At 38.2% G+C, this 14,124-nt stretch overlaps 1 protein-coding gene across 3 annotated transcripts; it reads right to left on the reverse strand.

Annotated features, from left to right (window-relative positions):
* Positions 1-292: 292 nt before the first annotated feature.
* On the reverse strand, positions 293-14,106 carry agbl2 (AGBL carboxypeptidase 2). Of its 3 annotated transcripts, none has more exons than XM_066667160.1 (24): positions 13,848-14,106; positions 13,253-13,316; positions 12,938-13,081; positions 10,107-10,292; positions 9,836-9,943; positions 9,527-9,677; positions 8,986-9,219; positions 8,470-8,875; positions 7,888-8,030; positions 7,642-7,801; positions 6,234-6,360; positions 5,628-5,728; positions 5,415-5,533; positions 4,971-5,037; positions 4,708-4,821; positions 4,529-4,621; positions 4,322-4,426; positions 3,871-3,949; positions 2,707-2,874; positions 2,563-2,596; positions 2,226-2,437; positions 1,780-1,906; positions 1,581-1,699; positions 293-428 (listed from the first exon to the last, which is right to left on the reverse strand). In XM_066667160.1, the coding sequence occupies exons 1-24, from the start codon at positions 13,851-13,853 to the stop codon at positions 361-363; spliced, it is 3,135 nt and encodes a 1,044-aa protein (XP_066523257.1). In that variant the 5' UTR covers positions 13,854-14,106; the 3' UTR covers positions 293-360. The 3 variants fall into 3 exon arrangements, with proteins under 3 accessions (XP_066523257.1, XP_066523256.1, XP_066523258.1); XM_066667159.1 differs by having other exon boundaries at positions 4,529-4,624; XM_066667161.1 differs by having other exon boundaries at positions 301-428; positions 1,577-1,699; positions 4,529-4,624.
* Between the last annotated feature and the right edge of the window lie 18 nt (positions 14,107-14,124).

Below are 14,124 nucleotides of genomic sequence, written 5' to 3' on the forward strand. Positions count from 1 at the left end.
CACACAAAATGCTTAATCCATCAATATTATTTTTATGACACGAGTAGTACTGCCTTTACATTTCATGTCACGTTTAAAATATGAATTCTCATTGCAGTTATACAGTATAAACATTTTGTACACTATCAAATGTATATTTTTGTTCAGTGAACATTGTCCCACAAATCAGCAACTGCAGTAAAAGTTTCTTATTGTAAGATTCCTGTAAAGTGAGTTTTGGCATTTGACAAAAAACGATGTCCACCCCAAAATGCTGTTTTCTCACATGCCAGGACTTGCTTTTTCACACTGTTCAATGAAGTTGTGATAATCCTGAAAACCCTGTGAATATCTTCTTTTCAATCCTCCATTTCATGCACTTTATGAGAGTTTATTTTTGTGCTCTTCACTAGAATGTTTCTGCAGTCTCTGTAAAACATGAGCCCTCTCTGAGAATGAGAGGCAAGGCAGCTGATGAATTTAAAGGTGAAACATGAAAAACAATTTCACTTTTTCAGTCCATTAGCAGATTCATTTGGAGAACTGGAGCTCCTGCCAAGCCACAAACCATGAAATAAAACAACCCAATCAGTTATTTTGTGATCTACCATGTCTGAATACATGATATAAAATGAGTAGGTCTGATTGTGTGCTGCCTCTTAGATAAATAACAGGTATATTAGAGTTGTCTTATCTCCCTGCCTGAGTCACTCTAATCATAGACACAGATTTATCTGAGTGTGCAAAGACATGGGTAAATGGAAAAACGCAAACAAATACTGAGAAATGGGTGTACTGATTAAATATGACGAAACTGAACAAAGTGAAAATGACTAAAAACTAGTAATATTTATGCTCCTCTGGGCATCTCACTTTGACATAAACAAGCTTGTTTTCAATAGGCGTCGAAACTGGTTGTTCCAAACATGGCTGTTTAGACAGGGCAAGTAAAGGTCTGTGTTTGATCCTTGTGGTATTTTGACCAAAGCTTGCCACAAATGTCCAATTAACACATTAGGAACTGTGTTAACATGTGAAAATAAGGGTATATGCCCACTTTAAAACCACGTTCGGCAATTCCACATCTTTAAAGGTGAAATGGTATGTATGACTGTACATGGCTGAAGTTTAACTTGTCTAAGTTTTCATTCACTGTTTGAATTGCCACAAAATTTGTAACTCAAGTTGTTCTGTTTTTTTTTTTTTTCAGTTTTGGTCTCTGTTTACTTTCATGCAATTAGCAGTTTCCTGAATTTAGTGTGGATTTCTACCTGAATAATCTGAAACTGCAAATATAAGCCAGTATATCCACCTATGGTGCAGGAATAAACAATATCCTCATCTCTTTTCATGTTTTTCAATGTTCGGTGGTCACTTTGTGATTTCTGCCTTGAGCAGACTGAGAGGAAGCCTAGCATGTCTGACTGAGTCACGTTGTTTTTTTTTGTTTTGTTTTTTTTTAATCATTCACTGGCACCGGGGCTTTGTAAACACACTGCACCAGTTTCCAGTGCACAAACGGTAAGGAAACATCCTCTGACTTTCTGATTACAAACATAATCCTCGCCTTTAATTGGCAATATATTTGAAAATATACCTGCCTTCAATATATATGCTGCCTGGTGAACCTGCATCTCCTGCATGCCCTGTGCTCCCTCCTGGCAGCTTACCCAGCCTTAAACGTCCTAGTCCAGCCTGGTCTCCTGAGGGCCTGTCATGACTGGGGGTCAAAACACTAATTTAGTGAGGGCTATGAAAGTGAAACTGTAAATAAAAAAATGATCTGAAATAGAATAAAACCTTTTGCCATGCATGTTAATGCATCTCAGGTCTGGAAATGAGGAGCCATTGTGTTTACTGAGCTGCTCTGCTTCACTGGACTGTTCAGTGTCAGGTAGGTTCATGCCTTCAGCAGGAGCCAGTGATACTGGAAAATATCTCTTAGTTGGTAATTATGAATTAGGATGTAATGTCTGAGACTAACATTGGATTTAGTAACAATTTAAACTATTATGATGGAGTTGCAATGTCAAATGGGATTGGTCCCACAATTTTTAAGTCCCAGAGTCTTTCCAAAATAAAACTGTTACTAAATAACACTTTACACTCAGTGGACTCTTGTTCATGCTGTGTACTACTGATATCCTCTGAAAATTATTTATCAATCTTTTTCTGCATAACAATTCAATTCATAACATTGGTTCTTTAGCCTTAACAAAGTGTATGTGAACATGAACTGTTCTCACCTGCTGCATTTCTCTTATTAGTCCTCAAGATTCCCATAGTGTCCTGCATGTCAGGGATGAGGTATCTGAAAGAAACTCTGTTTGAGGGGGTTGCTCCTTGTGCAAGTTTTTGTTGGTTGTCAATGTGGGTTGGGTAGACACAGGGCTCCAAGCCTCTGGCAGGAAGAAACTCTGGAATAGCTCTGCAGTGCCTTTGATCTATTACAACATTTCTACAAAATATGACAGAAATGGATAGCAGATGAGGGTCAATTGCTAAGGCAATTGTGGTGTTTGAGAAGAGAAACTGTGTATTGACTTTAATCTTTACTAAGTAATGTAAATGCGAAGTCCTTACCTTCGCAGTGAGACATTTGACACAGGACACCTTCCTGCAAAATATAATTGCAAAATAAGTGTTTCCCCCACAGTCTCAAATAACATTTTACTGGAAGTTAACTTTGAGGAGAGGCAAATATATAGAGCTAAATTATAAATGCACCTCTTACTCCTTCATGTACTTTGACATTTGAGTTGCAATGCAGGGAGTATTGCTGAACTGGCACAGGAGAGAAGTCATGCCGTACAGTAGTGATACGCAAGGGCTGACGCTGCATTTGTTTCTGGGACTGACTTGACGCATAATGGCATAGAGCTCTTCCTGTCCCATCTTTTGGGATGAGATGAAAGATATAAAAAGAATATAATGAGTAGTCAAAGGTTAGGATTGTTTTACTTCATATTTTTGTTTCTTGTCAAGAAAATACTGCAAAATGTACTCTATACAATAGCAAAGCATGGTAAGCAGGTGAATCATTCTTAGTACTGCAGTGACACTAATGTGATAGTGGCTTGTTAAGTGTATTTTGCAGTGGTACAAATGGATCAGACACAGCAGTGCTGCTGGAGTTTTTAAGCATTTCCCATGCACTAGCCATTGTTTTAGACACACCTACCTTGTTGGTCTAACTGTTAGTTAGAAACAGTAGCTCATCTGTTGCTTGCAACACAGTTTTGGTGATCCCCTAGTCTTTTCTCAGTGGTCACAATGCTGTTGGTAGGAAATTTGTGTTTTGTAAACTATTCTCAGCCCAGCAGCAATAACAAGCCGTTTAAAAATTCAAGCAGCCCTGCAGCTCTATCCACTCGAAACAGCACAATCCCCTCAGGGTTACAGTTGGACTGAGAATAATCCACCAACCAAAAATATCCTGTGAGCAGTATCCAGTGACCATGAATGAATGATGATGATCAACATAAGCTGTGTAGCAAAAGATCTGCTGCTGTCTCTGACTATACATCTACAAGGTGGGCATGTAATCAAGTTGATTATGACATGTCAGCATTACTGCAGCACTGAAAATGATCCAACAACCAACTCATACCCAACCTGTGGTGGCCGTGATGGGGGCCATTTTGAAACATTTTGGTCACATTCATTCAACAGTGATTCTGCTTTGGCCAAGATTTCTTTTGGTCAATTAACCTTTGCATATGATAATTTTAACACTAACTGAAAGACTTGCATACTTTATATTCTTCTGCTAAGTAACATTGTCTTTGAACCGACTAAATTACAGTTTGTGGGTCTTATTGCATATTTAGAAAATGCCCCAAATGGGGTCTGTATATGTAAAGAGAGAGAGAATTCTCTTCAGCCATTTACCTGAGACAGGCCGTTGACAGGATTCTCTCAAGGATCCATTGTGCAGATAGTCTGCACTAACAGCTTGCCAATACATGTTCTGAATGACACAAAAAACATTTTCCTGAACATATCATATGTATGCTAACTGCATGTTCCTTTGCAGAGACAATTTGTCACGATAAACTATAATAACTGCAGTAGAGCAGGTGAAATGATAAACTGAATCTTGGTAACCTAGAGTGTTAAATGTTGCACATCTGGTACACGATTTAAGTTTAAAAAATGTATATGGGTAATATATAGTAAAATCATACCTTTGAATGACATATATGCTGTTTTTTTTTTTTAATTTCCTAACCATTTTGAAATATTTGCTATTTTTTTTTAAATAAGCAGGCTTGTACAGAATAAGGCACTGGGTAAGCTCACTGATAATATATCATTTTAACATAAGAATATAATGCCATACCTTATCTGGTTTCTGCTCCCAAAAAGTGGCATTGTCAAGAACACCAATGCGTGTCGTGGGATGTGGGATCCAAGACCTTCCTGACTGATTAACCCTCACCATTAACTGTCAGAATACAGAAACATTTACTGAATATAGTTTATATTTTAAGGTGGTTGTATATACTATATTCATTCATATTTGAAACTGAATGTATGAATGAATTACCTTTTGGCTCTTGTACTCTCTTTCTTTTTCTGGAGCTGCTGTTTTCTCTTGGATCCTTACTTTCACCAGAGCTTCATTTGATGGTAAGCAATCCTGCTAAAAGGAGAAATAATTATGACTGCTACAATAATAGGATGTAATGCTTTGGAAACTTAGTGCACTGGATGTTTGTAGCTTACAGTATTTTTGATGTTTCTTTGAAGCATTTTGGATACGGCACTCTGGGTTCGTTGCTGATGTAATCTATTCCTTTCTTTTCTGCTCCACAAATGCTTCTTTTTCACTTTTGTATTCTTGGAAGTAATAGAATATATTCAGTGGAAACAAGGGAAAGCTAGGAACAATATACTGTAAGAAATGCACACACTGCAGTCTGTAAAATACATGTATTATTATTACTTTAATTATAGAAATTGTTAAATGTATGATATAAATACTAAACCTGGTCTGAGCAGTTTAAAAGATGAACAGGCAGGCTGTCTGACTCTGTGCTATTTGATCCACTTGTGCTGCAATTATAAATACAGTGGGTTATGTTATTGTCTATTATTATATTTATTTCAAATTATTTAGAACCCAATTTTCTCTGATATATTACAGTAATTGACTCACTTTTAGGACATCAAATGTGATGATATTTTGCAATTTGTAAAACAATTTATCATTTACCACCCTATCTATCTACAAATTCATCTAGTTTAATTGTGGTCATGGATATTACTTTGCCATTGATCACTGGGTTTTGTGTGAATGTGTGCTTTGATTCAATTAGGGAGTGTATGAGTTAGCATCTTGTTCTCATGCCCCTCCTGAACGCATACACTTTTAAATATGTTAATGAGCAAAATATTATTAACAAATTATATTAACACATTTTTTTTTTTACCTTGACTCAATGTCTAAATCAGAAAGGCCCTCCAGGGAGTCAAAATCGACATCCCTACCCAGCTTCTGTCTAATGTGTTGCCTCAGTAAAGCCTCCAACTCTGTTAGACAGTGTGCCATCTGGGGAACAAAGCAAATGATAAGTGACTATATCAGATTTTTTGTGCCTTGTAGACTCAAAGTTATTATACTAGAAATTGACATAAAAAAGGACCTTGGACTGGTCTGGGTCACAGAAGTCCAGCAGCGTGTCACAAAAATGGTAGCCCATAGACTTTAAGTCTCCCATGGAAAAATGAGTCCCCTTTCTGTTCCCTTTGGGAATAAAGAATAAACATGATTATTGAATCCAGAAGTGACCACTTTCTAAAACAAGGTCCAATCACAGTACTGCAAACCTTAGTATTTAGAGTTTTTAACATACAAAATAACTTTTGTCATGGTGGTCTTTAGACATAATTTACTGCCTTTTACTGTCTTTTAGAATGTACTGCCTTTAACAGTTGAAAATTAATATTTTAATCAAAAAACTGTTTTTATACAATTGTAAGTCCAAGTTTCTGTAAAGGGGTAAATAAACAAACTGTCTCAGTCTGGAATGTTAGGCTTTTTCTCTCTCTGCTCATGGCAGAGCAAAGTCATGTGGATTTTTTAGACAATGCAGAGAACTTCAAACTTTAAAAAGCATTGCTTGAGATGAAGATATTGCTCTATGCCTGCTCCATAGTGCTGTTTCAGATTACATGAGGTGGAATGTCTTCAAATAAAAAAAGAGAACAGCGTTTCCCCACTATTGTAGACGTCCCCTTTAAGCCTTTACCTAAAGATGAGCCTCCAAATGTGGACTCCATAGTGTAGCTGTTTTGGATGCCCAGTTTCCACATTACAATACGGCCAGTGCCTTCTTTGCTCTTCTGCATTTTGAACTTACAGCTCCTGAAAGAAAACTAGAAGAAACATGTTGTGTCATGTACGGACTGTTCCAGACATTTTTGGACACAATGACCCAAACCTCAATGGATGAAAAAGAAGTAAAAATGGGACTGAAGTGTAGAATTTCAGCTTAAATACAAGGGGTTTAAACAAAACACTGCATTAAACAGTTTAGAAATTGTGACTCTCCCTTAGAGACAGGGTTAGGAGCTCGGACATCCGGGAGAGACTCGGAGTGGAGCCGCTGCTCCTCCACGTCGAGAGGAGCCAGTTGAGATTGTTCGGGCATCTGGTTCGGATGCCTCCTGGACGCCTTCCTGGAGAGGTGTTCCGGGCATGTCCAACGGGGAGGAGGCCCCGGGGCAGACCAAGAACACGCTGGAGAGACTATATGTCTCGACTGGCCTGGGAACGCCTCGGTATACCCCCGGAGGAGCTGGCGTCGGTGGCTGGGGAGAGGGAGGTCTGGGTTTCTTTGCTCCGACTGCTTCCCCCGCGACTCGGACCCGGATAAGCGGTGGATAATGGATGGATGGATGGAAATTGTGATCATGTTTACATAGCTCCTCCATTTTCAAAGGCTCAGAAGAAATCAAAACCAATTAACAATTATAAAGGTAAGATCATCAAATGCAGTTCCCCCTTGAGAGGCTTTGCCAGGATTTTAGTGCAGCCACCTTTACTTGCAGCTTGTTTAGGGGCATTTCTGCTTTCAGTTTTGTCTTCAGCGAGTGAAAAGCATGTTTAATTTCAAATTCAAGTCAGATGACTGACTCTGCCACTTTATTTATTTAAATGCATTAACAAATTCATGGGATGCTTCCACTGTATGTTTTGGATCATTATCCATCTGCATTGTATAACGCCATCCTGTCAATTCCGGTGGATTTGGTTGTGAAGGGTTTTTCTTTAACCAAGAGTTATGCAATCATATTTTTTTTGTCATCCTGAATATTTTTCCAGGCATTTTGTTATAGCTGAATTCACCAATGTATTCTTTTTTTTTTTTTAAAGAATATACCAAACAATACATTTCTGTAATAGGCTTTTGTTTTGTTGTTTCAGCATAATGATGGCCTCCTTTGGTTACACTTATTTGGACTTATTTTACTGAGAAATACAAATTACTCATTTATTGTGGTGATGTAGAAAGGCTCAGTTACTAAAACTGTTGCACTGTTCAAACAGTTCTGGTCACAAGTGTATCAGGCTGAATCACAGGCTGAATGATTGTTTTGCACCATTATGTTGTACTGCTAAAACTTAATTTACTCTACTGAGTGACATATTATCACCTTGTCCGTCGCATTCTTGCTCATCATCAAAGGAAAAATTTGCTCCTGAAGACGTAGTGAAGCATCTTTGTGATCACTGCATCCATACATGAATACATTGTTTTTCCTGCTGTGGCCATGAAAGTCACAATACAGCACCACCTCTCTCTCAGCAAGCAACCTACAGATTAAAAAAAGTTAGTAGATCTCATTTGTATAAAACTATTTTTTGGCTTGTATCATAAGTGTCCAAGGCATACTACTTACCGTTTTACCATGTTGCGAGTGTACCACACACAGGGGAAAGTGTTCCGCAGCGGAGTTCGATAATAGCGGTTCAGATCACACCCAGCCAGCGAACAGCGATAGTTTCCAACCACTACACCATCAGGATTCAGCATTGGCACCACCTACAAATAGTAAATTGTGCCCTTAGATGTTTCTATTTAACTATTGGCATGTAGGGGTACATATATTTTAAAATGCAGCAAAGTAATAAAGAAAATAAAAATATTTTAAATGCAGCTTGACTAAATTTAGATTCTGTAAACTATATACATTATTCAACAAGGAACAATCACTGAATTAGGAACATCTACTTTGTGTCTACACTCATTGTCCATTTTATCAGCTCCACTGAGGAGCATTTTATAGTTATACAGTTACATACTGTAGTCTGTTCACCCTGCTCCTCAAATGGTCAGGACCCCTAGAAGACCACCACAGATGGTACAACTGGGTGGTAATACAGACAGCGATTGTAGATAGAAAGTAGGTGTTCCTAATCCCGTGATCGTTCAGTGTATATTGGTAGAAAATACCTGGAGCATTTATCCAATATTTGCTCACCTTAAAGACAAATGTATCCCTCAGCAAGTGTGCATCAGGTGAATCACCCAGAAGAAAATCCAAGAAGCCCTGCATCATCCATGACCCATTAGTCTCTCCTGGATGCACCCGTGCAGTCACTACCACAGCTCGCCTGCTCCTTCTTTCCTGCCAGGTACCAGAGGGTGCTGTGATGGTCAAGGCATACACAGCATTTCCTGCCAGACTACGGCACAGTACTCGCACTTTACAGTAAGCTGCCCGAGCCGGGTCCGAAATTACACCACGAAGGTAGCACTGAATGTCTGAGTAGGTGTATGGATAGCAATGGGCTAAGTAACACGTGTCGTTGTCATAAGGAAATTGTAGTGTCCAGGTGAGGGAGTACAGTGCCTTTCCCTCATTTTCATTGTGATTCCGGTAGTACCTTTCATAAAAATATAGCATTAGATTGGTCTTTGCTTTTCAATCAGTATCATCAGGTATACATACTCACTTACACTACATTGAGAGATACTGACTAATCAACCAACTCACCGAATGTTGCTGCCTGCACGGCACCAACCTTTTCCCATCAGCCAGGCAGCAAGCTCTGAGTACAGCAGTGGACACATGCCTGTTTCATAGAGACTGCTGGATTTCATCAGATTGATGATAGTGAAACGATAGTTGACATCAGCCTTCATGTTCCTCACACGGAAATAGAACCATTGTGTGTGCTTCGTGGTGTACATGTCATTGCGCAATGTGAGCTCATAGTCATGAAGGCCACTAGGATGAAAATAATCGCTTATTATTGTTTCCGCATCTCACAGTATCATTTGGATAAAATTCTGAAAAATCACAAATTGGAGCCCTCTGAAATAGTGCAAAGATTAGCATAGGACCAGCTCCATTTAATTAGTTTAGTTTAAATAATGAACCTGCATCATTCCATGTTGGACAAGAAGTATCGGCTAAAATCATGTTCTCAGTCACATCTTCATAATAAATTAAAAAAAACACAGATGAGACAGGCTGTACATCTCTTCTTAATTTGAACCATGAAAGTCTAGTGACATATAAAGCAAACACTCACACTTGTACTGCTTTTAGGAGATTACCACTCTCAAACCGGGACTCAAAGGACAAGGAAGATGTTGACTGGCTGTTGGCAAATGATGAGACTTCTTTTTTGGATTCTCTTTTGCCGCCAAAACAAGAACGGGTGAAGTAGGGTGTCTTTGTGGCTTCACAAACAAAAGGAGAACCATCTTATGGGACAGTCTTATAAATTGAGGTTTCAAACCAGTAGGTAAATTATTAAACATTAATTGTGACCAGGTTTGCGCTATTCAAATAATAGGGTTATAAATCTCTTAAAAAATATCCACTAAGTGCTTCTAACCTGACTCTATACAGAAGATCGTATTTCCTTTTGCTTTTCCAACTGGCATGGGGGTGCGCTCAAGGCCTGTTTTTTGGTAAAACTGTTCAGGTTCAGGAGGGTCCCATTCTGTAACAAAATGTAGGTTGGCAATCAGGGCATACAAGTCATTTCAGCTTATTGTTTGGAAGTACTCAAATAAAAAGTATAATTTATTAAACTAAGCAACAGTGCCCTTTGAGGACATGGTAACAAATCCAAAAATGGTAATGTACTACTAAGAAACAAATACCTATGTGATGGATTTTGTCACAAACTACTTCACATTCAACAGGCCAGCGAACACCCTGGAAAAGACTGGAGGTAGAAGGGATGGTAAAAAGGTCCAGGGGTTCCCTCAAACGAGGGACAGGCCTTCCACCTTCAAAGTCAATGAGCAGCTGCCTGGTCCTAAGGTATTTCTCCACATTGAAAGAGTCTAGAAAGATTACATAATAATTAAATACAAAGTGGAAATTTACCCCTTCATACCATCCAGCATTAAACAGTTCACATTGTAACACACACTCTGGCAGCAAGAAAAGACATTTGAGAAGAGAACTCAACACTTGTTGCTTAACTAGTGAATTAACCGTGTAATTCAGAGGCAGTCTACTTTTACTTCACTGGTTCGTATTCCTTTAAACATTTACCAGTAGTATGTAGTACCACTAGTGACTTATTTATAAAGGAAATACATTTCAGTTGAGCATTTGTTAGGTCAAATGTGGTGTGTGCCTCAAACAATTAAATACAGTCATTCATTCATTGTCAGTAACCGCTTATCCAATTCAGAGTCACGGTGGGAGCCTACCCGAAGCTTTCCCAGAATCACTGAGTGCAAGGCAGGAACACACAGGAAGGGGGCACCAGCATGGGTGGAGCCAAATATTTAAAACATCTGGGGATTAGCCCATGCTCACCTCTGAAGATTTATTTGCCCATTTACAGCAGTGGTATAAATATTTTTTCTGGTCATGAACTCTTTCTAATCATTTGAGACAACAGATTTCCTAAACAAATCAGTATATCCTATGTGCAAAACATAATAGTCGCTGACAAATTTTCATTTCTGCCCCCTAAAAAGAGGCATACATTGTGGAGTGAAACTTAGGGGTTGACAAACTTCAGTGTCTGAGCCAATGATACCATCACAACACACACTAAGATTTCACCACCATATCAGTGTCACTGGAAGTGTTCACTCCCACAGATGGGTTAAATGGGGAAGACACATTTCATTGTAAGTTGTACAATGACAAATAACTGCGCATTGTTATATTTATTATAAATTTTACAAGACCCAGATCTACATCTAATGGTTTAGTACACCGTAGAAATGTATTAACCAGAGCTCTATTTCAGGGGTTCGTACCTTAGTGTAACCCCTATTTGGGTACAGTTCTGGTAGTTAGGTTCATGTTATGAATAAATGTATAAAGATAGGAATACAATACTTCTCAGTTGGGTCAATCAGAAAGATACTAGGCTCGGCTAAAGAACCAGGGCAACCAAATGAGTGAGAAACCACGCTGAACCAATAGAAGTATGGTTGGAAAAGGATAATAACACTTCCATTTAATATAGGATGGATTTATGACAAATAACTTGTTGAATTGAACATACAAAAATAGCTATTACCCAGGTAATTTAAATAAAACCAAAATCACAAATAGTCACAGGTAGGAAAATCAAATGTTCACCCACAAAAAATCTATCAAAATGATCAAAGTTCTCAATTCAACCTTGTTTACTTTAAGAATAACAGTCCATGTCCTAGGGATTCACCAGGGTGGAGCAAGCGTAGAGCTTTACAACTGTGGAGATGCAAATTTTAGCCTACCACTTTATGAAGCAAGGTGGCTCATTGTTAGTGGTGAATGAGTCCCGGGAATCAATGTACTCAATTATCTACATGCAGAAATGCTTCCAGGTTCAAGGGTCTGGGCTTTGCTCCCTATCCAGTGGATCCACCTGAATTTGATGTTCAATGTCTCTTTTCTCTCTCTCATTTAAAAAAAAAAAAAAAAAAAAAAAAAAAACTGACCTCTTACGGATGCAGGAAATTCACAGCAAATTCCCCAAAGGGTAGACAATGAAGAACCTTAATTTTCAGTTCATAGTAAGTAATTATACTTAATAACACTGTTTTGTAATGTTTTACTACACTTTCATTCTACACTTTCTACACTTTTTCATTTTATTACAGCTTGTGTTGTAGAAATCAAGAACATTTATATATATTTTGTCATTATTTAATATGTATCATGTTTTGGTCAAATTTTTCTCCCAACATATGAATTAATTATCTTTATTATTTATCTATTTTTCTTTCTTGTGACAGGTTTATTTGATTAGTCTGTTTTAACATCTGATGGCTTCTTTGCTAATCCGAGTTACATTAGCCAGCAAGCTAACCTTTGTTTATTACATCTACCAATTCATTCACTCACTGTGGACTCACCTGAAAGATCTCTCTGCTGTTCACCAACGGTCGATGGTGCTGACTCTGTTAAAGTTGAACCATTTTCTGTTGCTGACAGCTGTCTCCTCTTCAAAAACTTTGTTATGTCCCATGTTTACTATCCACCACTGCTTGCTCAAGCTTATTGAGGTGAACGACTGACAAGGTTACCAGGTCTAGTATTTGTCGAAACTCAGCTAAAAGAACTTCCACAATTGTTTTTAAATCTTTCGTTAATATTAATTAGAAGGTGATAAGATTTTTCGAAAACCTTGCTCCGCTCTGGTCTCCAGTCCTTTGCAGGGAGACACACACACACACATTCACTCACACCTAGGGACTCATATGAGTAGCCAATACACATACTAATATGTGTTTTTGGACAACTGGAGCACCCAGAATAAACCCACAAAGACACAGGGAGAACGCACCAAACTCCTCACAGACAGTCACCCAGAGCGTGGCTCTAACCCACAACCCCAGGACCCCGAGCTGTGTGCCACTGTGCCACCCCAGTTAAATACAATTAGTGTTTTTTTTTAACAAGATATCAGTTGAGATATATTTTGTGTATGGATTTATTAATGTAACTGGAAATATAGAAATTCAACAAAACCTACATTGCCCTTGATGTGATTCAGGCTCATCCTCCAAGTCTGTGCTGTCAGCAGATGAATGGATCGCAACAGTGACAAAAGAATCATGATTGCCTTTCAATGTTCTTCTGGTTGAGCCTTTTTTCTGAATAGATGATAAACCCTGGCCTAGGGTCAAAATAAATAAACAAGTAAGTATTCTTAGAACAAGTTAATGTACAAAGCAAATGAAAAAAATATATAATTCAATTAACTCAAACACAAATAGGAAAACACAGTTAGGAAATCTTCAATGAAACAAGACTTCAGAGACAGGCTGCAAAACAAGCATAGACTTACCAGTAAAAAGTCCATAATGCTTCAGGTGTTGCAGAATGAACCTCTCATATGGATCATCTGAGGTCTTTTGAACATTAACAATAATACGTAAACAGAAATTTGTAACTTTCATTTATATAAGACGAACAATTTGATAGAAAATATAACGGGGGAGGGCAGGTTTTATGTAAATTATTCTTCAGTATTTTGATCTCCACTACCTAAAAAATAAAATTATAGAGACACTAACATGGCAAGGTATGAAAAAATAGAGGCTTAAAATGACCTCTCAATTTAAGGCCCACTTTAACCCAGTTCTCTCAACTGAAACCGTTCCATCTGTTTAGAAATGTTTCAATTTATTCCTCTTTGGAGGGAACTTTTTTATATTGAGGGACTGAACTTTAAGGAGCATCTTAGATCAACAAAAGGGACATTTTATATAAATAAGAAAAAACTAAGCCTCTAGAAAACGTTCTTCCTTCACATCTCAGGGTTTCCCCTAGGAGTCATTAGACAAATAATACAAGTAGTGTTGGTTTTACATCGTCTATTATACTGCATACAGGCGCCTGCAGTAAGAACGCAGAATGCATGCGACAAAAAATCCACTCACCTGCATTTCATCGCTCTGTTTCTAAGCCTGGGCTTCAACGGCTCGTTAAAAAAACGGAGCAGCCTTGGCTAGTGCTCAACAACAGGCGACGGTAACGCAAGCTAACTTTTTAAATAAGTTTCAGGTCCGGTCCAACACATGACCACAGCGACCTAGAACTAATGTCTGACTAGAGGAAGAAAAATTGCGGCGTATTGTACACGGACAAAAGAAAATTTACGTTGAATAACTCAACGCCGATTTACTACCTTCCAAGGTGGTGAAGTATACTTTTTTT

This window comes from Hoplias malabaricus, chromosome 4, assembly GCF_029633855.1.
Source record: "Hoplias malabaricus isolate fHopMal1 chromosome 4, fHopMal1.hap1, whole genome shotgun sequence".
NCBI lineage: Eukaryota > Metazoa > Chordata > Actinopteri > Characiformes > Erythrinidae > Hoplias > Hoplias malabaricus.

What these genes read in the sequence shown, in the direction of transcription:
- agbl2 (XM_066667159.1), bottom strand. An exon ending in TGAATCACATCAAGGGCAAT is followed by an intron (nt 10,293 to 12,937) that starts GTAGGTTTTGTT and finishes TAATCTTTCTAG; the next exon opens with ACTCTTTCAATGTGGAGAAA. An exon ending in GATCTTCTGTATAGAGTCAG is followed by an intron (nt 9,678 to 9,835) that starts GTTAGAAGCACT and finishes TTGTTTGTGAAG; the next exon opens with CCACAAAGACACCCTACTTC.